We start from the raw sequence: 27,145 nt of genomic DNA, 5'->3' as shown, positions 1-27,145 counted from the left end.
CCGAACCGAGCAACGACCATCATGCCATTTCCACGCTCTCAACCAAGGCATCTGTAGTACTTGACATCCCCCCCCCCCCCCGAAAAGCCCACTGGTCTCAATTAGGCTGACATTCAGCATGAGCGGGTCAATAAATCCTCCAACGATAACTCGGCAGGACAGTCCGACCCCTCAAGCTGCATACAGTAGTACAACAATAGGTCCACATTCGCCCACAAGGCGATAGGTCCAGCCAGTTTCAACAAAAAAATAAAAGCGCCACATTGATCAAGAGCTTGTTTTGTTCGCTTTTCGAGTCCAAATGAACATCAATCCAATTTTTACGGAACTTGTCCGCCTGGTATCGTCGTACACTGATACTGTAGACAAAAACTCCATGGTGACGAATCTCCAACTACCTACCAGATAGTCATGCCTGCCCCCTCCCCCTCCACAGGCTCCACCCTGCCGGAGCAAGCCGGGGGGTATTTTTCAAACGGCCATCTCGCATCTCGTTGAGAACCTGCAGATTAGATTAGATGGCAGCGGGATCCTGAAAGAACTTCTTTTTAGTTTTTTTTTATTTTTATTTTTTTGGTGTCCTTCTTTTTTCTCCCACTCTCGGGCCTGGACTGTTGAGCGGGGGGCATCTTGCGTTGGCGGAGCTTCGAGCCGAGATAAACCCGTCGTGCGTATGGTGTAGATGCCATGGCATGACTCGAAGGTGGTCGACTAGTTTCAGCACAGACATGGAAAAACAAGATCGGCTGACCGGGTTGAATCGAACAGAAATTGTCCGAAGGAAGGGGAGGGGCAGCACGGGCTAGGTTTGAAAGTTGGAAAATAGAAAAGAGTAAACAAAAAAAACCAAGGGCTGGTTTATCTCGAGATCCATATTCCTTCAGGATTTGCCAGGTAACGCGAGATATAGTACATAAAAAAAACTTAATCGACTTGCGAGAGAGGTGCCGTAGACCGAAATTGCGATGATCCCCTGTCTGGCCGGACCGGGGAAAATAGCCTTTGACCATCCCACGAAATCGCAGCCTCTCCAGTGTGAGGACTGAAACCAGAGTGGAACGAGACGCCTCATAGGGAGAGGGGTCTGGTAGCAAATCCTTCTAGAAGCTCAAAGACTGATTCAAAACACCGTGTAATGAAGCCACTGGATCCGAGATTCTTATTATAGCCGGGCAACAAGGATGCTGAAAAGCTGCAAGAAACACAGGAAAGATTCGTGTGTCATCCATCAAATGATTGTTCCAGATGAATGCCAGTGACAATTAATGCAAGGGAAAAGTTGAAACACATGAACTATTGGGACTGCTACCGGTCACCTTGTCAGAGACTGGCTGCGACTCCTCTGTTCGACACAAGATGGACGGTGGACATGATGGATCACACCGCCATTGAGAATCACAGGCAGATCAGAGCCACGTGATTGCAGGGGAAGCTTAGCTTCGAATGGAAATGACATCATCGAGCATGAGTCTCTCAAGGTCTCGTTCGGTTGCAGGCAGCGCGTGTGCATGGCCTGATCTGCTGGACTCTACGATCTGTGCAGAGTCAGACAAGCTCAAGGACTAAGCTTTTTACAACTTTACAGATCCGAGAAAAACGGACGCAATACTTCCAACTTTAATTCGACAATTACCTACCTCCATTCGTCAATCTTCTCACTCTCCTCGATGCAATGTCCAAACGAACCCTAGAATCCTTCTTCAAGCCCAAAGTCAACGTCACGCCCGTCAAGCGCGTCAAACCCAACGACATCACCGACCACACTCTCACACACCCGCTTGAAACCAAATGCGAGAACGACCATCATCATGACAATAGCCACGATGCCGACACCGACATCGACACCAATCTCGGCCCACCGGACTCCCACCCAAGCTACCCAATTCCCATCCCGCAACTCCCCTCGCACATCGCCGTGGCCTTGACTCACGGCACCCCCGCCAAAGAGGCTCGCGCCATCACCAACCAACCGGACCTCGACCTGCTCTACTTCCAGCCATACATAGCCCGACCCACCGCCAACGAGCTCTTCAAATTCCTCCGTCGCGAATTGCCCTTCTACCGCGTCCAATACTCCATCAAGCGCGGGGCCGTCGAGACCGAAATCAACACCCCTCGGTATACGACCGTTTTCGGAATCGACGATACTTCAATCTTCATCCATGATCCCCAGAGATCTCAATCCGCACCCTCAGGATCCAAATCAACACCAGAATCTGGAACACAACCCTCATCCTCACCCTCCCCCTTCGCATCACTCATCCCCGTCGAAAAGACATCCCAAACCCCCATCCGCGCCTCCAAATACCAATACACCCGCGCCCTATCCCAACCTGTCTTGCCCACCTCCAAACCAGCGTTGAACGCGTCACCGGCGCACGCTACAACTTCTGCCTCGTCAATTACTACGCCGACGGCAATGACAGTATCTCCTACCACTCGGACGACGAACGATTCCTCGGCGCACAACCGGATATCGCATCGCTCAGTCTGGGCGGAGAACGTGAATTTCTCATGAAACATAAACCGGCTCCGACCACGACCACAACGGGAGGCCCTGCGTTGCAGACCCAGCCCGTCAAGATGCCTCTTGCGTCGGGAGACATGGTGGTCATGCGGGGAGCTACGCAGTCTCAGTGGTTACATAGTATCCCGAAGCGGAAGGGGAAGGCGGGAGATGCGGTGCGAGGACGGATTAATATTACGTTTCGCAGGGCGATGATCCCGGCGGGAACGAATAATTATTATCGGTATAATGTTGGAGTGGGGCCTGTTTGGCGGTGGGATGAGACGAGGCGGGAGATGGTGAAGATTCCTGAGGAATCGGAGGAGTTTATCCATGACAAGGCGGAGGAGAATGGGGAGAGCGATGTAACAAGAGGAGGAGGATGAATGGTGCGTGTTGAGCTGAGCTCAGCTCTGCGTGTGCATTGGACGGCATCATTCACTCGCGTCCAGTTTCAAGGAGCCCTCCTTCTTGCATCGACTCTGGAGCTCGATGGATTGACGACACTCGACGAGGCAGATGTTACGGGCGAGGGCAGGATCCTTCAATATCCGATCAATATCTCAATGCATGGCTGTCTCCACTCGACGACGAGCAGCTTGGGATCAAACCCCATCCATACGACACTTGCCTGCCAGGAGGTAAAAAAGGGCCCCGGTACTCAGTGCACTGCGTGGGCAGAGGAACTTGGAAGAAAGACGTGGAAATAATTCTATTCATGTACATGACCTTGTACTTGGAAAAACAATAACGGATAACTCTTCACACAAGACCATCACCTATCCGCCAAGCAAAACAAACGGCTTCCAGGGGACTCTTCTCTCCCAATCCGGAATACCAAAAAAATGAAAAGAGAAATAAAAAGCTGCAGAGTCTCCAGTCACGGCGGAAGCAGACCTTGCGTATTCTCAAGTGACCGGGAGTGGCATGGACAGTATGCATTCGGCGAAATACCAAGTCCAGACTCGAAGCCTCGGGAGCAGAGAAGCGTGCCCGTGTCAAGGACACGGTCAAAATCAGTCATCACCGCACCCAAAAAAAGAAGTATCATGTACATTGCGCCCAAGGGAATATAATCAACAGAGCGGGGAAGTCGTCAAGCGCAGGGGATCCGTCTCATGGAAGCACATCACCGCTGCCTTGACCGTCAATTCTCGAGCAAGAGATCCCGACGCATGGGAAGAGCAAAGCCATAGCTGGCATCAGGCGCAAGGAAAAGATGAAAAAAGAGGGTGCCAAGAAAAAAAAAAGATGGCGAGGAAGAAAAGAGGAATGCCTCTAGCGGAGACGAGCAAGAAAAGTGGGATGAAAATGATTTTATGCAATACAGACGTGAAAATTATGTCGACAAGCGAAGCAGAACTGGGCGTTGGAGTGGACCAAGCCAGGGGTATGTGTGCGTTAGTGAGGAGGAACTTCCCCCTTCTTCTGAATCAACGATGAAACGAGTCTATTCGACAATCACTTCCTCGCCGTAGACGTTCGCGTAACATTGGAAGGTGTCCGGGCAGCTGTCTCCAAGTCAGTCTCCAATAAACCGGGCATGCCAAGTTCACCGTCGGGGGATTGAATTGGCCTTACAATTTAGGTTCCTTGCCGAAAATGATGTGCCACGAATACTCCATGATGTTGGAAGTCACCTCATCTGGCAGATCGTTGTTCAGGACCCAGTCGTACATGCGCTTGTAGTCGGTAAACGGTCGCTGAAGCACCTGATCCCGTGACACGGCGAATTGCGAGCAGCAGGGCGCGCCGACCTCCTTGGGAACATCGTCGTTGCCAAAGAGGGCCTTCCACGCTTTCGCATAGTGTTTTTCACCCGTGTTGCCGGGCTTGGGAGGGTTGCGGAATGGTTGAATCTCCGCGGGGCACCCTGGCGTCAACTGGCAACGCAGGTTCACGAATCCCTCCGACTGGACATAGTCGCGGCGCAAAGCGCGCAAGGATTCGACGTTGTTGTTGTCCAGCGTTTCAATATCCCAGCCGGCGGCCCAGCCGTCGCGGTGCGGGTGCAGGAAGGCAATTACAGCGGGAAGATCGTCATAGTGGTCGACAATATATTGAAGATACGGCAAGGCCTCGCGACCCTTATTCTTGGGCGTGTGCACCTTGGCGCTGGGATCGTCAACGGTATAAATGAAGTTGCGCCAACTGAAACGACGGAGCGGTCAAGAGGTCAGCGGGAAGTCTCGATTGAGGATAAGGGGCGGGGTAGAAAAAAAAAGAAGGGGAGAATGATCGGACGAGGAGTGCTTCTTGTGAGATCACTTCCCCTCCCCCGACTCCAAACATTTATCTCCATATCGTGTGCTGCAACCGCCCGTCTGGTCCTTGGGGGAAAAAAAAGGGGGACAGGGTGGGTGATGAGCCGGGACCAAAAGCGACTGCGATCTGTCACCCTGGCCCCATTGTCGCAGTGGTGACTTACTCGGCCAATTCGGCGGATACCCATGCGGTATCTTCTTCGCGGCGCTTGCCAATCACAATGATTCCTTCATTGGGAATGTCGATCGGGGTGTTTTGGTATGTGAGAACATTCGACTTGTCCGTGCCTAGACCCCATTTGCGGCGCGAGACGTCTGATTGTGGCGGGCGTGGGGAGGCGCGATAGGAGGTGGTGTCGAAACGCCAGAACGACTTGGGAGTTTGGACACCTCCCAATTGACGGCCGAGGAAGAAAAAGGCCACCAGGATCAGCGCCGCGACCGAAGCAACTCGGAGTGATAACCTCATGGCATTCTATGGTGTGTGATGTGCGGTGTGCGGTGCAGGAGAGGAGGCCTCGGTGGTTGCGATTGGGAAGAAGGGTGGGCGTGGAGGGCGTGGAGGGAGGGAAGTTTGCCAGGTCGAGAAAGGAGGTGCGAGTCGAGAAAGAAAATCAACGTGAGGATCAAAACGGAAAGCGGGAAACCCCACGCGCGGCGGAGGTGATCGTCGAAGGGCCGGGGAGTAAAGAGGCGATGACAATCGCCAGAGTGGTGGCCACCTCTTTTCGCAAGACCACAGAAGATGGAAAGAAAAATTGGATCGTGCGAAAGGGAAGGAAATACAATTTGGGACTTTGGGGATGAGGAGACGTGACAAGTTTCGAGTCTGGACTGGGTTGGTCGATCTACTACGCAGGTCCGGTACGTGCGTTGAGCAGTCAGGTACCAGTGCTTAACGCGAGTTAGCAGTGCGCTTTTAATTTGTGTGACCACTCCGTCGACTCCGTTCCCGTGGTTCCCCCAGCGGTCAGAATACCAAGAGACCAGGATCACCGTCAGCATCAGTCGAGCGTCCGCTGGGAGATGAGCGGAAGTAAGCGGGAGCATTGCAGGTGGAGGCGTCAACGTGTCGCACATGTCCATCGCGTGCTACGAGATACGACGTACGAAGGGACTGCCACTCTTCCGAGTCCTTCTGTACGATATCCCTCAGTGTACTCCTAGATTTCGTCCGGCACTCACTCCAGCCCGAAAGACTTGTATAATACTCCCGTGCTTTTCAAGTTTGCCAACAGGCTACGACACGTCTGGACTGGACGAGGAAGATATACCGTCGTCGACTCCGACTCGCAAAAATCTCGTACCTATTCACCCTCTTGTTGACCGTCGACTGACTCCCACCGTCAGCCAGCCCAGCGCATAGTTCGAGCAAGCTGGCTCAATTTCGACAGCCGCTTTTTTCTCCCGGTGGATTCCATCGGGCCAAGTGGTCCAGCTCTGAGGTGTGATTGGGAGCCACCTTCGTGGTGGAGATGCGATGGAGAATCACTCAGTATGGCGATTGGTGCCGATGGAGCCATGGGTGGATGATCGAAGGGGGGGGCGGATTCAGGGACCACGCACGGCTAATTTGCAGTCTTGAGGCAGTGTAGTCGCTGGGTACTTTTACTGCGAGGGCTTCCAGTGAGAGTACCGGCTTTCAGCGTGCGTATCTGCCGATCCTCCCTTTTTTAAGATTTGAATTGGATCCAGATAGGAGGGGGGCCGGTGAAGATGCACGTTGCGTGACCGTGGATGATGGGTGATGAGACTCGAGAAGAATTAGAGTGCAGAGGCCGAGTCCTTTCAACATGGCTGGAAAGAGTTGCAGGCGCCTGGGCTAATCGTAATCAATCGACTCAACCGTGGATGTCTATTTCACGAGAAAACCTTTGGTCGACTCATCTCGTGCTTATCGCCAACCTGACCCGGCGGGGCCATCCCGCAAACGGCACGACCCTTTCTGTTGCACGGCAGTCATACACTACTCTGCAAATCCACGACGGAGGGTTTAATTCAGGACAGACTGAGCTGGGATTCTTCCGACTTGTCAATTCTACCATCTTTTGAATTCGCGAACTCGGATAGGAGAGATTTGACACCAGAGACAAAAGTCAATCAACTGAACCCGAGAGTCTATCTCAGTGCGGTACTCCTTGAACCTTGTAATGGATAACCGCATCCTAATTTGCGGCGGACAAGATGGGCTCGTGCCGTAGGATTGACAGACCTTATCCGCCAGCTGACCACGATGTGACCTTTCCATCTTTTCTTTTCTTTTTTTTTTTCTCGTTTTTCCTCCAGACACGGAGCGCAAGTCAGGGATTTGTTCATACGCACTGGAAACGGTCTACCCTGGAAACCCGATGGAGTTACCATGTTCCGGGCACTTTTCCCTCGACCGGACATTATACTGCTGCTGCCACTGTGTCCCCGGGAATGGTTGGTGTCTCGACTGCCATATTGATGTCACATGGAAAGACAAGCCCGTTGCTCTGTAAGACGTGAGATGTGTCTTTCCCCTACAATGGGCTGGATCTGGACCAACAAATCGCCAGGTCTCGCCAGGTCTCGTCAAGTCTCGAAGGAAAAGAAAGAAGAGAAAGAACAAAGATGTGTCTTGAGACCCCACCAACATACGTAGTTTCTGATGCCGCCCAGCACCCACCGCCCTACTATGCGTGCACTGTACTCCAAACCGAGACTCTACAGAACTTTGTACTGTCCTTCTCGAACCTGAGGGAAGCTGAAACATGACTGTTTTTTACTTCGAGCAAATCAAATCCCCCCCCCCCCTTTCCGGGACCCACTTTGCCGATCTGAAGTCTTCTCAAGTATGGATCAGGGGCTGGGTGTCGTGCAAGAAGGACATGTCAGAGATTAGCAGCAAATGGATCCGTTAGGGATCACGTAATACTCATGCCTGAGAGGTACACTTGTAATCTACATGGGTCATCAACCAGACTTGCGTTTTTCACACGCAGGTACCGAGAACAGAGTGCAATAAAGTTGGAACATCTATCTCCTTCGACCGCTCTTACGTATAATCCACATTTTCAGTATCTTCCCGCCATTCTCACATCCTTTGCATACTGTATCTTGATCTAAACTACACCACTGGTGTACACCCGATATACAAACCTCCTACAGTCTCTCCAACCACCTCCTGTCCTACCACCCGGGCAAAAAACTTACCTGGAAAAGACCCTGGGTACCTCGTATTCAATTTTCACATATAGATATATATATATATATATATATCGCTGCCCGCGAACAAGCCATTGGAAAAGTATTTTGGTAGTGGACGTTTCTAATGGAGGTACTCACATAGATGTACATCAGCCTTCCAGCGACTGCAAGAAAGTCACACATGAAAAAAAAAATGTAGAGAAAGTAGTCAACAAACGGCAGCGATATGTAGACTGTATGTTCTGTGGATGTTTATGTGGATCCATGGACAGTATCCATCAATGATTATATCAGGTCATATTCAATCACCTATCAAATGGAATGAAGGGTCTTTCCATTGGCACTGACCGGAGGATGCCCGAGCCTGTTGGATAACTCTAGGTTGGTGGCTTCACAATAGAAAAGCCTGCGGCGTAGCTCTGGATTGCCTTGGCGGTGGAAGGTTTCAAGGTTGAATCGCACTTTAAATACCCACTAACATTCATGTACACGGTATACAGGTACTGTCTGTGAGAGATGGGCAGTGAACTTGAAGTTCAATCTAGGACTATGTTTACTTTATATGTAGTGCTACTACTAGTGATAATGTGTTCTGGGTCAAGTTCAGATCAAATTGACATTTGTAGAGGGATTGGATCAAGTCTGGTTGACTGGGTGACTTTTCTGTATACTGGAGTGATGAAATACGGAATAGATCTGTGCTTTTTGTCGATGTATACATGGATGCCTAGATGATTCAGCCTTGAGGGTGTCGACTGGTGTATATATATTTTGTGTGTGTGTATAAAAATATACCGATCCGTACGGGTCCAGGCTTGAGACGGACCATGGACCTAACCTGGCAAGACGATTTGATTACCCATATTCCGTCTCAAAGACCAATAAGAAACATCAAGCGTACTTATACCTACTACCACCTATCCCTCGATCAAGAAGACAAGAAAGAACCCCATCACTACGTACTCACCAGGGCCCATCTACCAGGAAAAAAAACCCCACTAACTTAGCTTGACCATATCCACCAATAACCGACGAAATCCAATAACTTATTTCCATTCCCCCGGAGCAAAAAATGGCGGGGGATGGCGGGGGCGCTCATCAAAGAGGGTGTTCCCAGAACGCAACATGACGCCACAACTTGACTGGTGGAAGGACATCCGGGGGCTATGCACAATCTGAACAGAACATAATGAATACCTCCTGCGCCCTGCTGCTGGGGTGAAGGTGAATACAACGGGCTTGATGGGTACTGTGTGTATGTGTGTAAGATGAGAAATGATAATCATCATCATTAGCCGGACCTTTTGCGTACGTCGGCACATGTAGTACGTTTACAATGAGTAGGGCAGTATGAGAGGGTCTGTCTTGATCTCTCGTCATGACGTAGGGTGTCATGTGGACTGGACGCACGCAAGTGGATCCGAATCGAGGAAGTGCATGTGGAAGTCGGGAAATTGACTATCTTCGGGTTCGAGACTGTACTGCGGTGGTGGGGGAGGACAGGTGGAGATTATCGAGCGCGTGGATGATTCCACTCGCAACACAGAGGTGATGGTATGGTCGTGGTTAAATCTCATTGGAAATGTGGAAGATGGTAAATGGAAAGTCATGATCAATGTTGAGTGGTGCGTACGCTGTGGTATAACGTGACAAAGATGGTGGAATCTAAAAACAAAACAAAACAAAAAAAACCAATGCCGATGCAGATGCAAATGCCAGATGGACAAGGATGGAAAAGAAAAAACCAAAAGGGAAGAGTCATGACAACGCCAATCTCTAGATGCAACCATCAACCATCCTCCCGACCGGCTTTCCTTTGAGATATCGTCGCAGAGTCGTGAGCCACGTCTTTGTAGAGACGAACATGACACGAGAGAGAGAGAGAGAGAGAGAGAGGAGAAAGATAAAGGGGACAAAAAAAGGCCGAGAGTCATCTCACATGAACAGGCACTTTACTCAAACCCGTCCATGATGCTCGATTAACAACATCTCCCACGTTGCTTCGCCGCGTCCATCACTTGGACCTCTTCGGCCTCACCCACGGCGGGCGACGACAATCCCAACCAACTGCGTCGTTTATCCCCATGGCCGAGGCGGAAACTTCCGTTCGCCCGATCCATCCCCGGGGTAAAAGGTCCAATGGGGACATCAATGCCCGGTGTACCCACGGCGGACAACGCGGACTCGGCGTCTCGACGATTTCGCTGCTCGACAAGTTTCCGCGTAATCACTCGAAAGACTTCATCAATCCCTTCGCCATCCTTGGCGCTGATCTCATGGCAGCAGTCCCATCCAATTTCCTGGCCCCAGAATGCGGAACTGCGCTTGCTGTCGGGGCTCTGGAGCGCGGCCGGACTCGTCGTGGGGAGACTGCCTGCAGCACTACTCATGCCCCCGCCAGCAGTCACACCAGCACTACTGCTGCTGCCAAACATACCTGCTGCAAATCCCAGTCCCATACTGATCCCGGCTGTCGGGGGAGGTGTCGAGGCGCGGCTGGGATAGAGTTGTTCGGCGACGTAGGCGATGGTGCGCTCAAAGGGGACTCGACGCATCGCGGGGTCATCCGCGACGATATCGCTCTTGGTGCCCACAACGTGAATGACTAAGGGGTCGAGATCTCCGTCGTCGCCGTTGCCGATATTCCGTCGTAATTCGCGCAGCCAACCGGCCATTTCTTGAAAGCTACTTTCGTCGGTGATGTCATAGCAGAGGAGACAGGCGTGTGCGCCGCGATAGTAGAGGCGGGAGATGGAGCGGAAGCGCTCCTGGCCGGCGGTGTCCCAGATCTGCAGGCGCACGATAGTATCGGAGGTCGTGTCGAGGACGCGCTTGGTGACGAAGGATGCACCAACGGTGGAGGTGGTAGTGGCGGGGTTGAAGTTGTTGCGGACGTAGCGTTGGACGAGGGAAGTTTTGCCGACGCCTGAAAGACGGAACGTGGGGGGAGGAGAATGAGTGAGATTTTCTTGTGAAGCACATGTCGAGTCATGGAACCATATTCTCGCCCACACCGTAGAGCCTGATCCTCAAGAGGCCAAAAGAAGAAAGGGAGTGAAAGATCGTACCTTGAGCGCCGAGCACAACTATTTTGGCCTCAAGCGAGGAGCTCATCGCGCGGGGTGAAGGCGAGCGGGGCCGACTGTTTGCATGGGCATGATCTCGGGGGGTTGCAATAGATCTGTCGGACAAGGACAGTCTAAGGCTGTCCTGTGCGTGCGTATCCGTGGATTTGACACGGTGGTGGGCGAGCCGGGTTGCGACGGTGGTGGAAAGATATGCAACTTGTCGACCGCAGCAAGCAAATCGAGGGTCACAAGAAAAATAAAACGGAAAATAACCCCCGCCCAAAAAAGGAATACAACCCCTCCCAACAATAGGAACGAGCCTCCTTACTCCCTTTTTTTTTCGTTTTGGTGCCCAGAGACCCTTGATGAATACCGAGCTCCAGAGGGACCAAGCAGTGCAGTCGAAGGAAATTGTCGGCGGAGAAAAGCGACCACGACGGCGGCCCAGTGACCAAATAAAAGAAACAGACCGAAATGCCGAGCGACGAAGCCCAGCGAGTCAAAACAAGGAACCCCAAGAACGCGGCATCAGCCGATCGATGGTGTTCCAAGGTTCGGTGCACCAGTTGGCGTTCGTACCCAAGAAAGTCCCCCCGTAGGTCAGCTGCGGATGATCTCTCGCACGCTCACGATGGGGATTGTGGTTGGCCGGACACGTTTTGTGCTGGGATGGTCATCAGTCCTGCTTGTCCTATTGAAGTGGTGGTTTCTTTTGGTTTAATGTGATTATAAATTGTTTTTTTTCTTTTTGAGTTGGAGAGAAAGTGAGTATTGGATTGATTCACTTATTATGATTATGATTAAGAGTAGTAATAGTATTTCTTTTTTAGAATTCTTGCGACTGTTGTGCCATGACTGCCTGAATGTTCCGAAAAGTCTCAGTTGAGTACCGAAAAGAGGGAGTGCTGCAAGGGCCATTGTCCCCCTCGATTCATCGCATCGGAGGACGGACTTTCCCCCCCCCCCTGTTGTCAGCGTCGATTCCTCATTGACTTTTGAGCGTGGTCAATTCTGGGAAGGTCGAAGCATGTCGATGAGCCATATGTGAGATCATGTCTGCATGCAAGCCAAGACGATCCCGCGCCGCGAACAATAACCACTCGTACCCTGTTCAGCCTCATGCATGGGTGAGCAGCGGATGGCGATACGATGAGTGGACCTGCCGCGGCCAAGGATGCCGATGATAAACGACCCGGCAGCGTCAGTGATGACATGCATCAATCCAATGTACAATTTTATGCCGACTCGCGTCCTCCCTGACGCATCGCTAAACTGACCTCAATTGAGGTACATCAGGTAGCCCGTTTTCGTATACCCTTTTTTCATGGTGCGCCCGGCAGAGCTTCCCGCAGGTAGTGCTACCGCAGGAAGAGAGTTGTCCTGACCAATTTGAACTCACAGCAACTCCATCGCCCAAATCCACGGAGAACAAGGATGCACGCTTCCACGGCCGGAAGGGTCAATAGTGTCACTCTTCTTTCGGGACGGCTCCACTTTTGCCTCACTCCCCCCTTCTCGAAGACTTTAATTTCCTGAGGGTGCCCGACCCGGGGGGGCATTTTCATGTACCCAGGCGGAGTCTCGTACCTGAGCTGCGGTAGTAGAAGTACAGTAGTACTAACCTTGGGGCTGGTGACTGACAACTTAGTCTGCTCTACTTCAGTACTCTACTACACTGTCCTCATCCTCAACTTCTCACACCTCCAATACACGAATGCAGTACTCTCCGGCTGTGCCGTCCCGTTACGACTTAGTGCCTCCGACTGCCGAGATTTGGTTCCATGAACCACCCGAACTAGGAACCAGGAACCAGGAACCACCAAGCTCAAGATCGAGATTAAGAGGGATGGTGATTTTCGCTGTCAGCCCCATTATTGGGCCGCACCTTTTCTACCTGACAATATTGCTGCCTTTCCTTTCTCGGCTCAACCTTCAAAGCGTGATGGATGAGATTGGGCACGCAAGAACCAACCCCTGAATTTCATAAGAATCATGGACCCGGGGGTCCCGCCACGGCAGATTGGTAAACGAGTCCAAACTATTCCCAAATCTAGAACTTTATCCATGGCGATGCAAGGTGTCAGAGTAGAAGAGAGATACGTACAACATTCTCCATCTTCAATGACAAATGCAAGGCTCGGATTCATGCCCAAGCCGTGTGAGATCCACCCGGCCGGAGGTCATCGGGCCTTGAGTGAGAGTATCGCAAAGCTGGAATGTCATTTCATTTACTTTTTATGGCCCGGACTTGGATCACGTTCAATGGTCGGTAGGGCACTCGATTGGTTCTGTGTGTTGCGAGGGAACCGAGAAGAATGTTGAGAAACCTTCTCCAACGTATGACCATATGCTGTCCTTATGATTCTGAGCTGTGATTCTGTTCAAGCTTCTGGTATTTCAAACGCACGACAAACCACTACTTCTGAGAGGCCTCGCGGAATCAATATACCGACACGTGGGCAGTCTCGGACAATATGATGGCGAAATACTCACGTCTGTCGTGGCTGTTGAATGCGGTACTAGGTCCAGTATTGTACCTCAAGCCTCCGCAGATAAGTACTTTGAGCAGGGAATATGTCTGGGTAGCGTCTTGGGCTTCGAAAACTTGCCGGCAATGGTGTTGCAATAAAGACAACAAAATCCCCGGAGTCCCATCAGAAACGTCTACTTTGAAGTTGACTATTGATTGTTTTTTTTTTCTCGACGACCTACGGAACCAGTGGCTAACTTGAAAAGTTGTTCCAGGGTGTGTGAAATGAGGACATAAGTCAAAATGACATTTGTATCGTAAATGCTACCTTTTCTATTGGCACAATGGGTACCGAGTCCAAATATTTGAACTTTATAAATTCTCAGGCATTGGGAAAGTACCAGACAGCGCTCGGCGCTAAAATTCAGTCTTTCTTGGGATTCGTGTGTATCAAAAAGCATGAGGGTCATAAGACTGGACGTGATGGGCTCGATTTGCACATGGTCCAGTCATTTTTGGCATAAGTCATAGGGCCTCTTTATGTGTTGTCCCTTTTTTAAAAAAAAGAAAAGAGAGAGAGAGAAAGAGAGAAGGAAAGAGAATGAGAAAGGGGTTGATCAGCGGTGGTGCTCTTGATACTCATCATCCGAGGATCGAGACGAGGTGCCCTTCTCGGGATCATAGGAGCCATTGGCGTCGGTGAAGCCATACTCAATGGCCTTTTGCTCAATCTCTCGCTCCGACAGTTTTGCCAAGTCATGGGACGCCTTGACGTAGCTGATCTTCTCGCAGTAGCCCTTGGCGAAGATGAGGTCGATCTCCTCCAGGGAGCGACCCGCGGTCTCGGGGTAGAAGAAGTACATGATAGGGAGGAAGATGGCGTTCATGGCGGCGAAGAAGAGATAGGTGCCCCAGCCGATGGCATCGATCATGACGGGCGTGATCATGACGACGGTAAAGTTGAAGAGCCAGTTGGAGCAGGTCGAGACGGCGTTGGCCTTGGCACGAGTTCGAGTCGGCGAGAGCTCGGCGGGGTAGAGCCATGGCAGAGGGAGCATGGCGGCACCGAAGAAGGCCATGTAGAGGAAGAGACCGAACACGGCACCCTTGGCAGGGCCATCACCACCGGGGATCAGACAGGCGAAGACGATGATCATGGAAACCATCTGACCACCCATGCCGCCGAGGAACAGCTTCCGGCGACCGATCTTTTCGATAAAGAACCAGGAGAAAGTGGCGAAGATGGCGTAGACGATCATGTTGACACCACCGATGAGCATCGACATGAACTCTGTCTGACCCAGTGACTGCTTGAGGAGAACCGGAAGGTAGTAGATCACCGCATTGCAACCCGAGAGCTGTTGGGCGATTTGTGAAGATGAACCGATGAGCATGCGGCGCAGGTGTTGCGACTTGCCGCCGGTGAGAAGATCCGAGTAGCCAGCACCCTCGGAAGCACCAGCACTGCGAGCACGTAAGCGTTAGCGAGATGCTTCAAGGTGGACTCCAAACTTCTGGAATACAGCGATTCAAGTGAGCTATTTGGGGGGGGATAATGAGACTCACGCTTCAATCGACTCAATGACCTGCTTCTTCTGCAACTGGGTTTCCGGGTCATGGATCTCCTTGCCGGCCAGCGCGGCGAGAACGTACTCGCCCTCTTCGACTTTGCCCCGAGAAATGAGATAGCGAGGCGAGTCGGGCAAGAGATACATGCCGACAATGATGATGACACCAAAAACGACCTGGAAGGCAATCGGGAACCGCCAGGACAGGTCGGGAGGGCCGTACGCCGCACCAAAATCGATCCAGTAGGCGATCATGGTGCCAATGGCGATGATACCGCCCTCAATGCAGATCAGGAGACCCCGGTTGCTCGTCCGAGAGCACTCGGCCTGGTAGGTGGGGATCGTCGAGGTGTTCATGCCGTTGCCAATTCCGGTGATGACCCGGCCAAACATGAATTGCAACAGGGGCAGCTGGCCGACTATGGAGGTGACCTGGATCACGACTCCAACAATCATGACCACGGCACCCCAGATGATCATCCATCGCCGACCCATCCAATCACCAGTGAAAAGCGCAAACATGGCGCCGAACAGACATCCCAGCTCATACACGGCGGTGATGAGAGCCTGCATGGTCGAATCACCTTTGGCAGCCCGAAAGACATTGTCAAAGGGCTCGGCGGAGATGATTCCCGACATGACACCCTGATCATAACCAAAGAGCAGGAATCCCATGGTGGCAATTGTCGAGACTGTCAGAGACAGTCGCTTGCCAGACAAGCCAGCAAATGAAGGCGCCATGGTGTGAAGGGAGATAGATATCAAAACTGGGACCAGTACTCCACAGCAAGATGCGCTGAATGCAAGGGAATTGTCACAAGATTAGAACCAAACCCAAGACAGGTCAAACTCCCATCTAGATGACAATAAGAAAAGAAGTGGCAGGAGATAGCCAGGGGGATGGAGTAAAATGAGATGATGGGGATATTACAAGGGCTTTCTTAACCGGCCTGGGGGAGGGAGGGGCAGGCCTTTTTATTTATCAACTTGATTTCACAGAGTCGAGTGTGGCAATGTGTGAGATCGTGGAGAAATTTTTTTCTCTCTATCCTCTCCTCTCCTCTCCTCTTCTCCTCCCCAGCGATGTTCGACCCTCGAATCCAGATGCGGCGTGGGATTATCTCATTGCACGATTCGGAGGCCCGCGTGGATCGGCAACCCGAAAAAAAAAAAGTGGCGCCGAGAACCCGCCAGCGCAGCGCCCCCGCCCACCATCTCCACCCATCCCGACCCCTCGACTGGTCTGTTCGGCTTGCCAAATAACGGCCGTGCTGGTGGAACCGCGACGGCCACAGGCCTTCAATGACGAGCCTCGAAACCTTGAAATTTCTTTTCCCTCCCAAAGACCCGCTCCAGTGATGTTCCTGATGACATAAAAGGCGAGAGCTTGCCATGGATGACCACACACAGGTCGGGAGAACTTCGCTAAGCATGGTGATTCGTTTGGCGTGACCCCTTGAAGAATTTGATGCCGATCAGATTGGACCCGTGTCCACCGAACGATGTCATCGAGCAGCGAAAATGTGGTGTCCGAGTCTGCGCGAGTAATGAAGAAGCAAAGGGTCATCATGTGCGTGGGCTCTCAGAAGTTGGCAGGATAGTGTCTTGCCGGTCGCCCATGTCTCATCTCTGCGTGCAGTGCTAAAGGGGACATGAGGATTCCGAGTCTCGTCGAGCAACGACACCCGTGTAGCTTCATTGTTGAAGGTCTATGCTTTGATGGGAGCGGCAGCGATCTGATGCACAGGTGAAACCTGGCTCTCGCCCAGTGCCTACTCATGCCCGATCGGCACTCTCCTGTAGCGCGACGTAGTGAGGCATATTATTCGGGGTGAAAAGTTGGGAGAGGACCATCCGCTCAGAATGGCTCCACCGAATTATGACAGGAACTTGTCACTGCTTGCAGTCCATGTCCAGATCTTTTCACCTGGCAGTCTCCTCCGAGAGATCGCTGTCTGGACACCGAGTGTTTTGAGTCTGGCAGTTTTGTCCGCACTAAACTCAACGTCCTTCACATGATAAAGTGCCTGTACATAGCAGATCTGCCCAACTACCCGCTCTCGCTTCCAGACACTGCTGCTTAAAACTACTTCACTCGAAGAAGCTCAACCACCATGATGCCATGGCGCAAGCTTCCGGCGGTAGGCTTGGTGAAGCGGATCAACCTAGACGATCAGTGGGCCTCTCTGTATCTCTACAATGACTGGACCTCTCTCTCGTTGAGTCGTATCCACTTGGCGCCCTATCTCGGGGGTCATCGGCTCATTGCAATAAACCTCTATTCCGTTCAAGATGATGTCTTTGGCGGGGTCACTGATAAGCATGGAATTATATCGGGAACAATAGCAGGAGCGGACTCGGGTATACGTGTGAGCTGACTCCTGGGGAGGGGATGACCGTGCACTTGAATTTTCCCCGGTGGTTCATGCCTGCCTCTCTCATGGTCCCCCGAGCTGGGTCTGGCACTGGACTGGTGGATGATCTCGTTTTTCCAGGTTGGCCGAACGGTGGAACACAGGTCCACCGTGCTGCAGTGCAGGAGAATCGTACAGGAAAATTTCGTGTAGAGCGCCTCTGTCAAACATGCTCTGGGGTACTGGTACGCGTCGAAGCGCTCAAGTTACACACCAATTAGCTCCTGTACAGAGTGTGCCCGTTTCAAATACAAACAGATTCGCATGTACTCGAGGAAGTGCACTGAACCGCAACCTATTACAAACTTTCATAATCGAGGAAGGTCACGGGGAGTTGGTTTATGAGTACGATACGTCTACCCGACAGTAGTATTAAATACCAAGACTTGCTCTTTGCTAAAGACATAAAATATCCATTGCTACTCTACAGAATCCAGACTCTCGAGTGGTACCGGTGACGATATATTGGGGATAGAGGTCTGTGAGGTATGCGCTCCTGCCCCCGATGACATCTGACCACTGTGACAAGCTTCTATTCTTGAGAATATTCACCGCACTTTGACAAGCAGGTAAATGATGAGCTTACCATATTTATTTAATCTTGTGCTGGAACGACTCATATCTATGTACCAACTACAGTGTCCAATATATTTCACACCTGGCCGGGCCTGGGCCAACTCCACCACCGAACGGACTATATTGCCAACTATGTAATCAAATTAAGCAACTTCATTCTCAGTTTCTTTCGGATTTATGACTACATCATCTGTTCATGCTTAAATACCTTCAAAAGTCAGATAATAGAGTCGGATTAATGACTACGCCAAGGCGCGATATTGCGCTCACCCACTCTCGACGGGCCTCGATGTCACCGCGTTGTCCATCGCGGCCACTGACGTCACTTTCAGTAAACCACCAGCCGCTGCCGCTGCGGAAAGGCATCCGCTCAATGAGACTGGACTGCAATGGACCTCTGTACTTATGGATGACAGTTCGTCTACACTTCTCGAAGGAACTTTCTCCTTTTTTTTTTTTTAAGAAAAAAAGAACATTCAAAGAAGTCTCTAACAGGCTTATCAGTCAAAAGCTGTGAGCCAGGTAGGTACCTGTCGATAACTATTTCCCGCCATGCTTATTTTCAAAGCTTCTGCTGGTTGCGCCCGCCCTTGAGATCCGAGGACTGATTTTTCAATTGAGTGGGACCAAACCGTGTTCAGAATACTAATTTATAGAAATGTCTGCCGTGAAGACGCTACAATGATGACTACTGTCAATTATGCTATAGACACGTGTGGTCTGTTTTGCCTCGCCAAGGCGTCAAATTGTGAGGTACACAGCATACACCGAGCTCTTGATGGTGTCAAGGAAGTGCCTGTGCTGTTGGTTAAAGTCTGATTGGGGCGGTCTGGGCAATTTATCGCCTCAGGCAACCAGAGCTTGGTGATATGGTCACGAAAATGATGCCTCAGGCAGCATTATTCCTCGGCTTTCATGACCTTCCGTCAGGAACATGGCCATGTCTTCTCACGGACAAAAACTTAGCCTTTTTTTATCAAGCATTGCACTAGAGAGATATCTGTCACTACTGCACTGGTAACTTTACTCGATCGAGTAGCCTGATAGAGGTCTCGGTGTATTAACATCCGGACAAGAGCACGCGCGCTTGCAATGGAAATACCGAGGCTGGAATCCTGAGGCATCATCCATCGGTGTCTTTGCCGAATCGGCGTGCTCTTGCCAACCTCGCGCCCACGCTTATGGGTGATATTCTTGTGCTTTCCAGTTTGCACAGGCATTGCTATAGGATCCTCGTGCGCCCAGTAACTATTTTGACCAGTCTCTCGATTGAGACGCCATTCTATACTCTGCGAGACTGAGTTCGACAGTGGCTACTTGCGGCGAACACGAACCGCCCGAGTCGGCCGAGAAGCTCCCCGCAACTGTCTCTTTCCCCCGGACTCCATTAGCCCGAGCTCTTATATTTGTTCTATCTCCCTCTTTTGCGCAGAAACAGGAGCCATTGTCGATCAATGCTTAAAGTTGCGTTGAATTTTGCAGAATAGCATATGCGATAGACTTGGATTGCATTTTGGAAGACACACACTGCAAAACATGGCCCAGAAATTGACTGGTGCGGCGGTCGCCGAGCACAATTCAAAGGACTCATGCTGGGTGATCGTACACGGCAAAGCCTATGATGTTACAGAATTCTTGCCAGGTACGGACCCTTGGACCATTTCCATCACGGTGCAGTGCTAATCGATCTTCGTTCAGAACACCCCGGCGGTTCAAAAATCATCTTAAAATATGCCGGCAAAGACGCCACCGAGGAGTTCGATCCCATTCACCCGCCCGACACCCTAGACAAGTACCTCGATAAGTCAAAACATCTGGGCAGCGTCGATATGAGCACCGTCGAGCAAGAAGAGAAGGATGTCGACCCAGAGGAGGCCGAGCGCCTTGAGCGCATCAAACGAATGCCCCCGCTTGCAGCTTGCTACAATTTGATGGACTTTGAGACTGTCGCGCGGCAAGTTATGAAGAAGACCGGATGGGCATACTATTCCAGCGGAGCAGATGATGAAATTGTAAGATACCCCTGTTGCTGGAGCCTCTGCGTTTTTTTTTTTCTGTCGGACCCAAAGAACTCATCGTGAGAACACTATCGACAGACCCTACGCGAGAACCACCACGCCTTCCACAAGATCTGGTTCCGACCTCGCGTCCTCGTCGACGTGGAGAATGTCGATATGAGCACGACTATGCTCGGCACACCCTGCTCCATCCCCTTCTATGTCACCGCCACCGCACTTGGTAAACTGGGCCACCCTGAAGGTGAAGTGGTGCTTACCAGGGCCGCCCATCAACACAATGTCATCCAGATGATCCCCACACTTGCATCATGTTCCTTTGACGAAATCGTGGACGCCAAACAAGGCGACCAAGTACAGTGGCTCCAGCTATACGTGAATAAGGACCGTGAGATCACGCGGAAGATTGTCGCCCACGCCGAAAAGCGTGGATGCAAGGGTCTCTTTATCACGGTGGATGCGCCACAACTTGGTCGTCGGGAAAAGGACATGCGGTCTAAGTTCAGCGACGCTGGATCGAACGTGCAATCGGGCGATGACGGAATCGACCGCTCCCAAGGTGCCGCGCGTGCAATCTCTTCCTTTATCGATCCGGCCTTATCGTGGAAGGATATCCCTTGGTTCAAGAGCATCACCAAGATGCCCATCGTCTTGAAGGGTGTTCAATGCGTCGAGGACGTTCTCCGTGCCGTGGAAGCTGGCGTGGACGGCGTCGTCCTCTCCAACCACGGCGGTCGCCAACTCGAGACTGCTCGTTCCGGTATCGAGGTCCTCGCTGAAGTTATGCCCGCGCTCCGCGAGCGCGGCTGGGACAAGCGCATTGAAGTATATGTTGACGGCGGTGTCCGTCGTGCCACAGACATCCTCAAGGCCCTGTGTCTCGGTGCCAAGGGCGTCGGTATCGGTCGACCTTTCCTGTACGCCATGTCCGCGTACGGAGTTGACGGTGTCAACCGCGCGATGCAACTCCTCAAGGATGAGATGGAGATGAACATGCGTCTGATTGGAGCAACTCGGATCGAAGACCTGAACCCGAGTTTCCTGGATACACGCGGATTGATGAGTGGCCATGCCGGGAGCATTCCATCGGATACGCTTGGTTTGCGGGCATATGATCCGCTTCAAGCTCCTCGATTCAGTGAAAAGGCCAAGTTGTAGTGCATGAATTAGGTGTGCCTCTTGTTTGTATTGCTTATATCCCATTTGGTCCCCATTGCCGCATGTTGTGGGATGCTCTTTCGATTCTGTTTGATCATCGTCGATATGCACGGTGGACGGTAGTGATGTATATATTTCCACCCGCACAAACGAATTCAAATACAAGTGTACAAAGAGACTGGTCATGGTTACCACATCAGTCGTGGAAATTATTGACAGCAGTAGCTTTATCCGAATCATCCGAGGGGAACATAATTGCTGTTTATATCCATGGAGATTCCTTTAACAAGTTCATTGCCCTTCTTTTTCAATTGTGACCATGCGTCGATCGCTCGCTTTTCCCTTCAAGAGTGGTTCCTCCGAAGTAATCCAAATATTGGAATGTAAAATGGGTACGAACATCAAATGGCTTCGTTCGTGACGTCTCATCATGGATGGACCACTCCACTGCCCCTTATCCCTTTCACGCCAGGGAGCAAAACCTATAGATGGAAACCTATTCCTCCTAAATGGATGTACCTATACACAAGCTCAAGTACACAAGCTCAAATACACAGAAAGATACCCAATCACGACCAGTGTCCGCCCGGTCACAAGGTAGATCAGTTCCAACTGGTCCTTCGAGTAAGGTGCCCACAGCCACCAAGGGCCAAGGCTGGAAGTACGGAAATATATCCATGTAGCAGGTAATAGGTTGCACGTCAATTTATAACTGGTAGCGTTGCCTGAAATTTCGCGAGAAGAATGCTTTCATCCAAAAGTCTACTTTTGACCTGGATACCGACTACAGTAAACCAGTTGGGGAGGAGTCACAAGGAAGGGAGTCGTCAAGCCTCGGAAAACCGGAAGTTTGTCGTGGGTTTCAGGACATTGTGGAAGAATGGGTTGTAAATGATGTGTTTCAAGTGACTCCATCCGGCCTCAACCTAACCTAATAAGGCGATTTCCCCACGGCCCCGAAGCGTGGGACAAATGAATACACCCGCGAAAGAGATGAAAGAAATTGGAAGAAAAAAAATGAAAAATGAAAGACGCCAGGCCCGTGATTGAGTTGTAAGACTAGGCAAATTGCCGATGCATCCTCTTGGAAGGACTCGGTGTGCGAAGATGACTCTCTCGTTCGCGTGAGCGCTCCGTGACAAAGTCCATGGGTCGAGTGTTTTCCAAAAGCAAGGGACCATCTTCTCTCTCCTTGTAATTCTTGGTTGGAGATTCCTGCTGGGTATAGAAGCCGTATGCAGCATTTTGTTGGAGATGGAGTGGCTGTCCGTGCATGTTGGGGTTATATGTAGGCGGAGGAGGGTAGTCGTGCTGTGGATAGCCTTGGTTCAAACGGTTTTTTCTGAAGGAGCGGAAGGACCAGTTACTGGCCCATGCTACCGTGCCGATGGTGGCGAGGAAGATGATCTACCGGGAGAAACAGGACAAGCGGTTAGCAAGGTCCGAATAAGCGGGGATAGAAAGGCAGTCTTACAATCGCTTTCCATGAAATCGGCTCAATGAAGCTATCGATGATCTGAGCCATCGTTCTGGCGGAAAGCATGGCCCGTCTCACATGGGTGGGATCCGTATCCATGCATTTTCTGTCCGCGGCGCAGATTGGGATCAAACCTGGTACCAGATTCCCCGCCGCGCATTTGTTGTCCTCGTATCGTTGCATGCACTCTGCAATATTGTGTAAGATCGCATCCATCTCCTTGCTAGCCACGGCGTCGAACTCGTTGCGAATTTCGGAGACGACCGAAAACACCATCCACACGGCGAGGGAGAACAGCGACAAGTTCACGACCAGCTGCGCCCACCAGGATAGGATGGCCGGGACGTTGGGATGCTCCTCCAGGAGAGTCAACAGCTGCTTGAAGAAGCCGATTTTTGCCGACTCGGACTGGGCTGGAACCGGCGGTGAGTCGGCCTTCTTCATCTTTCCTCTCTTTTCTGCTCGTCCTTCACTGCTGCTGGGCCTGTCGCTTTCATCGTCCTCGTAGTCGTCCTCCAGTCGGACTTTCCTCCCAATCGCCCTGTCCCGTGTCCGCCGCTTTTGTACTTTGCGAGCGGCGCTCTGAGAATAGAGTACCTTGCGCGGAATCTCCCCTCTCCCCGGACTGGGCGCAAACCGGCCGTATTGGTTGAACAATGAATTGCGCCGTACGCTCTTGGTTTGTGGCTCCGGTGTTTCCTCGTTATCCGCCGCTTCGGGGGAGGAGAAGTTCTCCGCACCGGACGAGAAGTCCACTTCAAGCTTGCGTGGCGTCGTAAAGGCTGGTTGTCCAAAGATAGATGACTGAGATGGAGTAGATGTCTGTTGCCGCGTCGGGGAGAAGAGGAAGGACGATTGGGAGTTCGGGGGACGAAGTGCGGGTATGGATGGCTTTTCAGGAGACTCAAAGGCCTGATGTGATCCTATGAGAAAGAGTCAGCGAATGAGACCGTGTCGCAAGTTGGAAGGAACAGAAACGGTCATTGTCCAGAACCTACGCTTCTTGTTGTCTGGTTGAGGTTGCTTGCGAACTTGCGAAAAGGGCGAAGTAAAGTCCACCGGCCCAGAGCTCCCACCATGCCACTCGTAGTCCATGGGGATGACCCCGCCAGCTTCGTTGCGTGAGTTCATCGCCTTGACAGCTCGATTTGCGGCAATCTGGGGACGAAGCTCAAGAAAGCGGGATGGTGGAGTGGGAAGTTTTTTTTTGTTTGGGTCAAGCTGTAAACAGAACCCTGCGGAGCAACCATGGGCGGAAGTGGCAAAGGATGGCCTCGGCCAGACAGCTGGTTTACCACAAAACGTGACTTGGTCAACCCGCTGCTTTGAGATCTAGTGACAAGTTCAGTCGCTCTGAAATTGAAGTGAGGAATGTGATGTCCCCTGAATGGTAGTATTATCTGAAGCGGCCCAGTAGTCCTGACACAATCTCCTCCCTTGCCTTATCTACGAAGCCAACGCTGTGTATAGCTTTCGGCTCACCATGGGCCAGTGCGGAGCTCCACGGACTACGATGATCAATTCCTACATGATGGATACGAAAAAAACCCCCCTCAAACAGCTCAAGTAGATATTTTGGATGAAATGAATTTGTTTTGATCGTCAACAGATTTTGATCGACCACAGTAAAAGGGCGCCAGCGCCTGTAGAAACAACTGCAAAACTCCATCATGATGCAGTACTCCATCCCACATTACAAAAGTAACTCCCCATGTAAAAAGTCGCAGCGCTCTACTCATCCATCTGCCACTGATACTCAAGAGCCTCAAACCGACTCTTTTTGTTCCTCGCAGCAAACCACTCCTTCTCAAACCCAGTCGATCGGTCTACACCGTCCCACCGATGTCCGGGACGAATGCCATATCGATTGGGCTGGAACGAGCCCTTGTACAAGGGCTTCCCTGAAACACTCGCGCCGGGACCTTTCTTCTGCGTCAAGAACTGTGCGGCGGGATCATTCCACCGCGCTGCATCCTTCAGCTCGTCATTCAGCGCTTCATCCTCGATGCCCCTTGCAACAGGCATGGCTCGGATATCTTGTAGTTCTTGTTTTCGCAATTCGCGCTGCTGCCGTTGGACATCACCCATGAGAGCTTCACGAGCAGCCTCCTCTTTCGCTTTCTTCTCCGCCTCGGCCCGCCGGGCTTCTGCGCGCTTCATCTGCACATTGATGATGCGACCGGACGCGTCACGGTAGATCGTTTCTTGAGATTTCGCATCCACCGCCGCTGGATCTCGATAGAGTGCCTCTTCCGCTTTCTTGCGTCGTTCTTGCGCCTTGACCATAGCGGCCGTGTCGGCGGCGGTTTGAAGACCCGCGCGCACCCCCGATTCCATGCGTGGCCCGTCATCCTCACCCCCGTCCGCATTTTCGATCACGGGCGCATCGTCCTCGTTATCCGCTTGTCTGGCGGCTCGTTCCGCGGCAGCAGAGGCAAGGATTGCATCGGCGGCTGCTTGGTCCGAATCTTTTGGCGGCGCGGTGGGTTGCCCTCCAATAGTCTTCCAACTTGATTTTTTTGCACGGCGGAACTCGGCGCTCGTTATGGAGGTGTCGATGGAAGGTTTGTATTCGTCGTCTTCAAGGGGGCGGGCATTTCCGAAGACGGGAGCGTCATCGTCGGCGATGATCAGGCCCGACTCCGCCGAGTCTGCGATTTTGGTCTTCTTACGCTTCTTTTTTGGTCGCTCGGGCGCGGGATCTGCGTTGAGGTAGTTTTTGGCGAGGTAGTCTGCCAGTGAGCCCGGCATGATTGTTGGCGTTGAACGATGCACAAGTGGGACGGACGATGGCCCAGCGGCAGGACTCGTGGAAAGGTGGATGAGCCTGACCAGCTGCTGTATATTGAGTTGGGACTTTATCGATAACCGGAGGTATGTTTACCCGAACAGTGTTGAGCATCCTGCTTGTATGGATCTCTTATCAGATGCCTGAACTACTACTAAGCAAAAGCTGATTTGTCACAGATCGATCGATCGTTCGTCCTATTCGAAGAAGATCTTGAAAAGAAACCTATTTTTTTCGCCCTATCAAAGACAACCTGACTCCAGTCTAATGCCCCGTTCCGAAGAAGCAGAGTGGTGGGCAAATGCCGTCTATGCCGCGGTCCAGGAGATACCTCATGGCAAGGTCACTTCGTATGGGCATATCGCGCTGCTCCTCGATGAACGTAGGTACCTATTCAACAGTTTCATCACTCGCTCTTAGAAGTTCGTTGGCAAATTGACTTTTTTTCAAATCAATAACGTACATCTGAACTGTAGCTCAACGTCCCCGGCAGGTAGGAGTATGCCTTAAGTCCCTACCCAGTGCCGAAAGTGGTGCCCACTTCAACTCCAGTAACGTTCCATGGCAACGAGTCATCAACGCCAAGGGCATGATCTCTCACCGGTAGGCATTACAAGACTCAGCAACCCAAACACATCTTGAAGGATGCACCCTTCGAGCTGGGTCTCGGCGGTTTCAACTCGGAAACTCGGCTAATCCAATTTCATATTTCCAAAGCGGCCCCGGTAGCGCAGAGCGCCAGGCAGAAGCCCTCATCCAGGAAGGCGTCGAGGTGACCAGGGACAGCATGGGGGAGATTTACATCGATGTCTCGCAGTATGGCTGGTTCCCGAGTCGATTGCCTAGCGAGGAAGAGCAGGATGACGACGAGGCAGCAGACGAGAATGGGCAATGATTCATGGGAGGGCCGTAGTCCTGCTGCTGCGCGTTACTGCGTGTAGCAGTGAGGCTGCGGGGGGATGCCGGATCCGCCTTTTGATTACTGCGCTGCTACAGCAGCCGTCAGTAGAGAGGCTTCGAGCTCATCGTTAGCGCCCCTACACCTACAACAATTGTACAACAATTGAGATGATCCAAGTGGACGATGCAATTCTATAGTCATCAAGTACGTGAACGAAAGACATGCGAGGATCAGTGGAAGAAGATGGAGACAATTGCACTTGGTCTCAGTCACCACTATTGTTCCCATTTACCTCACTCTGGCAACAATCCAACACGCATCAAAGAGGAGAAGAACAGCGCGGGATCGACAAGACGGAGCAGACAAGGAGGAAATCAAGCAGTTAAGCCGCCACGATTTTGCATACATTTCAGAGATCGAGAAAGGAAAGGTTTCATGACAACTTACAATTCATGACTGTTGGTAGACAGGTAGATAAAGTGAGGAAAAGCAGGGTTTGAATGTGTATGGGGAGGGATGGATGGAAAGGGGGTGAGAAAGAAGAAACCAAAGGCAGCAAATGAGACCGTCCAGCAAGCCAAAGCGCCTTCAACGAACCGCCCCGTCTCAAGCACTGGCCAGTCAAACATTGATAAGGAGGGGGAATGGCAAGGGAAGTGTGACGGTGGGAGAAAGGCCAGAGAGAGAAAGAAAATGGAGAAGAAGAAGAGGTCGAGTAGAAATCCGAACAAAAAATGATCACAGAGAAAGGAAAAATCGCCAAAATACG

General features: G+C 51.6%; 8 protein-coding genes across 8 annotated transcripts; 3 read left to right on the top strand and 5 right to left on the bottom strand.

Annotated features, from left to right (window-relative positions):
• Nucleotides 1–1,672: 1,672 nt before the first annotated feature.
• Nucleotides 1,673–2,892, top strand: POX_g09315 (uncharacterized protein; the record flags this gene model as incomplete). The annotated part of the gene is made up of 2 exons (XM_050118072.1): nucleotides 1,673–2,118; nucleotides 2,196–2,892. 2 exons carry the CDS (start codon nucleotides 1,673–1,675, stop codon nucleotides 2,890–2,892), a joined length of 1,143 nt encoding a protein of 380 aa, XP_049966216.1.
• A 1,064-nt stretch (nucleotides 2,893–3,956) lies between these two features.
• On the bottom strand, nucleotides 3,957–5,239 carry POX_g09314 (uncharacterized protein; the record flags this gene model as incomplete). Its single annotated transcript, XM_050118071.1, has 3 exons — nucleotides 3,957–4,017; nucleotides 4,088–4,657; nucleotides 4,935–5,239. The coding sequence occupies 3 exons, from the start codon at nucleotides 5,237–5,239 to the stop codon at nucleotides 3,957–3,959; spliced, it is 936 nt and encodes a 311-aa protein (XP_049966215.1).
• Nucleotides 5,240–9,920: 4,681 nt separating this feature from the next.
• Nucleotides 9,921–11,055, bottom strand: POX_g09313 (Ras-like GTP-binding protein RYL2; the record flags this gene model as incomplete). Its single annotated transcript, XM_050118070.1, has 2 exons — nucleotides 9,921–10,909; nucleotides 11,010–11,055. 2 exons carry the CDS (start codon nucleotides 11,053–11,055, stop codon nucleotides 9,921–9,923), a joined length of 1,035 nt encoding a protein of 344 aa, XP_049966214.1.
• Nucleotides 11,056–14,096: 3,041 nt separating this feature from the next.
• POX_g09312 (Sugar transporter STL1) lies at nucleotides 14,097–15,788 on the bottom strand (the record flags this gene model as incomplete). The annotated part of the gene is made up of 2 exons (XM_050118069.1): nucleotides 14,097–14,943; nucleotides 15,046–15,788. 2 exons carry the CDS (start codon nucleotides 15,786–15,788, stop codon nucleotides 14,097–14,099), a joined length of 1,590 nt encoding a protein of 529 aa, XP_049966213.1.
• Nucleotides 15,789–19,573: 3,785 nt separating this feature from the next.
• POX_g09311 (Cytochrome b2) lies at nucleotides 19,574–21,210 on the top strand (the record flags this gene model as incomplete). The annotated part of the gene is made up of 3 exons (XM_050118068.1): nucleotides 19,574–19,679; nucleotides 19,736–20,049; nucleotides 20,134–21,210. The coding sequence occupies 3 exons, from the start codon at nucleotides 19,574–19,576 to the stop codon at nucleotides 21,208–21,210; spliced, it is 1,497 nt and encodes a 498-aa protein (XP_049966212.1).
• A 1,059-nt stretch (nucleotides 21,211–22,269) lies between these two features.
• On the bottom strand, nucleotides 22,270–23,818 carry POX_g09310 (uncharacterized protein; the record flags this gene model as incomplete). Its single annotated transcript, XM_050118067.1, has 3 exons — nucleotides 22,270–22,617; nucleotides 22,685–23,610; nucleotides 23,686–23,818. 3 exons carry the CDS (start codon nucleotides 23,816–23,818, stop codon nucleotides 22,270–22,272), a joined length of 1,407 nt encoding a protein of 468 aa, XP_049966211.1.
• A 600-nt stretch (nucleotides 23,819–24,418) lies between these two features.
• On the bottom strand, nucleotides 24,419–25,438 carry POX_g09309 (Pre-mRNA-splicing factor cwc26; the record flags this gene model as incomplete). The annotated part of the gene is made up of 1 exon (XM_050118066.1): nucleotides 24,419–25,438. The coding sequence occupies one exon, from the start codon at nucleotides 25,436–25,438 to the stop codon at nucleotides 24,419–24,421; it is 1,020 nt and encodes a 339-aa protein (XP_049966210.1).
• A 304-nt stretch (nucleotides 25,439–25,742) lies between these two features.
• On the top strand, nucleotides 25,743–26,370 carry POX_g09308 (uncharacterized protein; the record flags this gene model as incomplete). The annotated part of the gene is made up of 3 exons (XM_050118065.1): nucleotides 25,743–25,857; nucleotides 25,952–26,078; nucleotides 26,193–26,370. 3 exons carry the CDS (start codon nucleotides 25,743–25,745, stop codon nucleotides 26,368–26,370), a joined length of 420 nt encoding a protein of 139 aa, XP_049966209.1.
• Between the last annotated feature and the right edge of the window lie 775 nt (nucleotides 26,371–27,145).

Source organism: Penicillium oxalicum, chromosome VII (genome assembly GCF_001723175.1).
Source record: "Penicillium oxalicum strain HP7-1 chromosome VII, whole genome shotgun sequence".
In the NCBI taxonomy this organism is placed as follows: domain Eukaryota; kingdom Fungi; phylum Ascomycota; class Eurotiomycetes; order Eurotiales; family Aspergillaceae; genus Penicillium; species Penicillium oxalicum.
The sequence above is the reverse complement of the archived record's forward strand: the minus strand, read 5'-3'. Positions and strand labels throughout refer to the sequence as shown.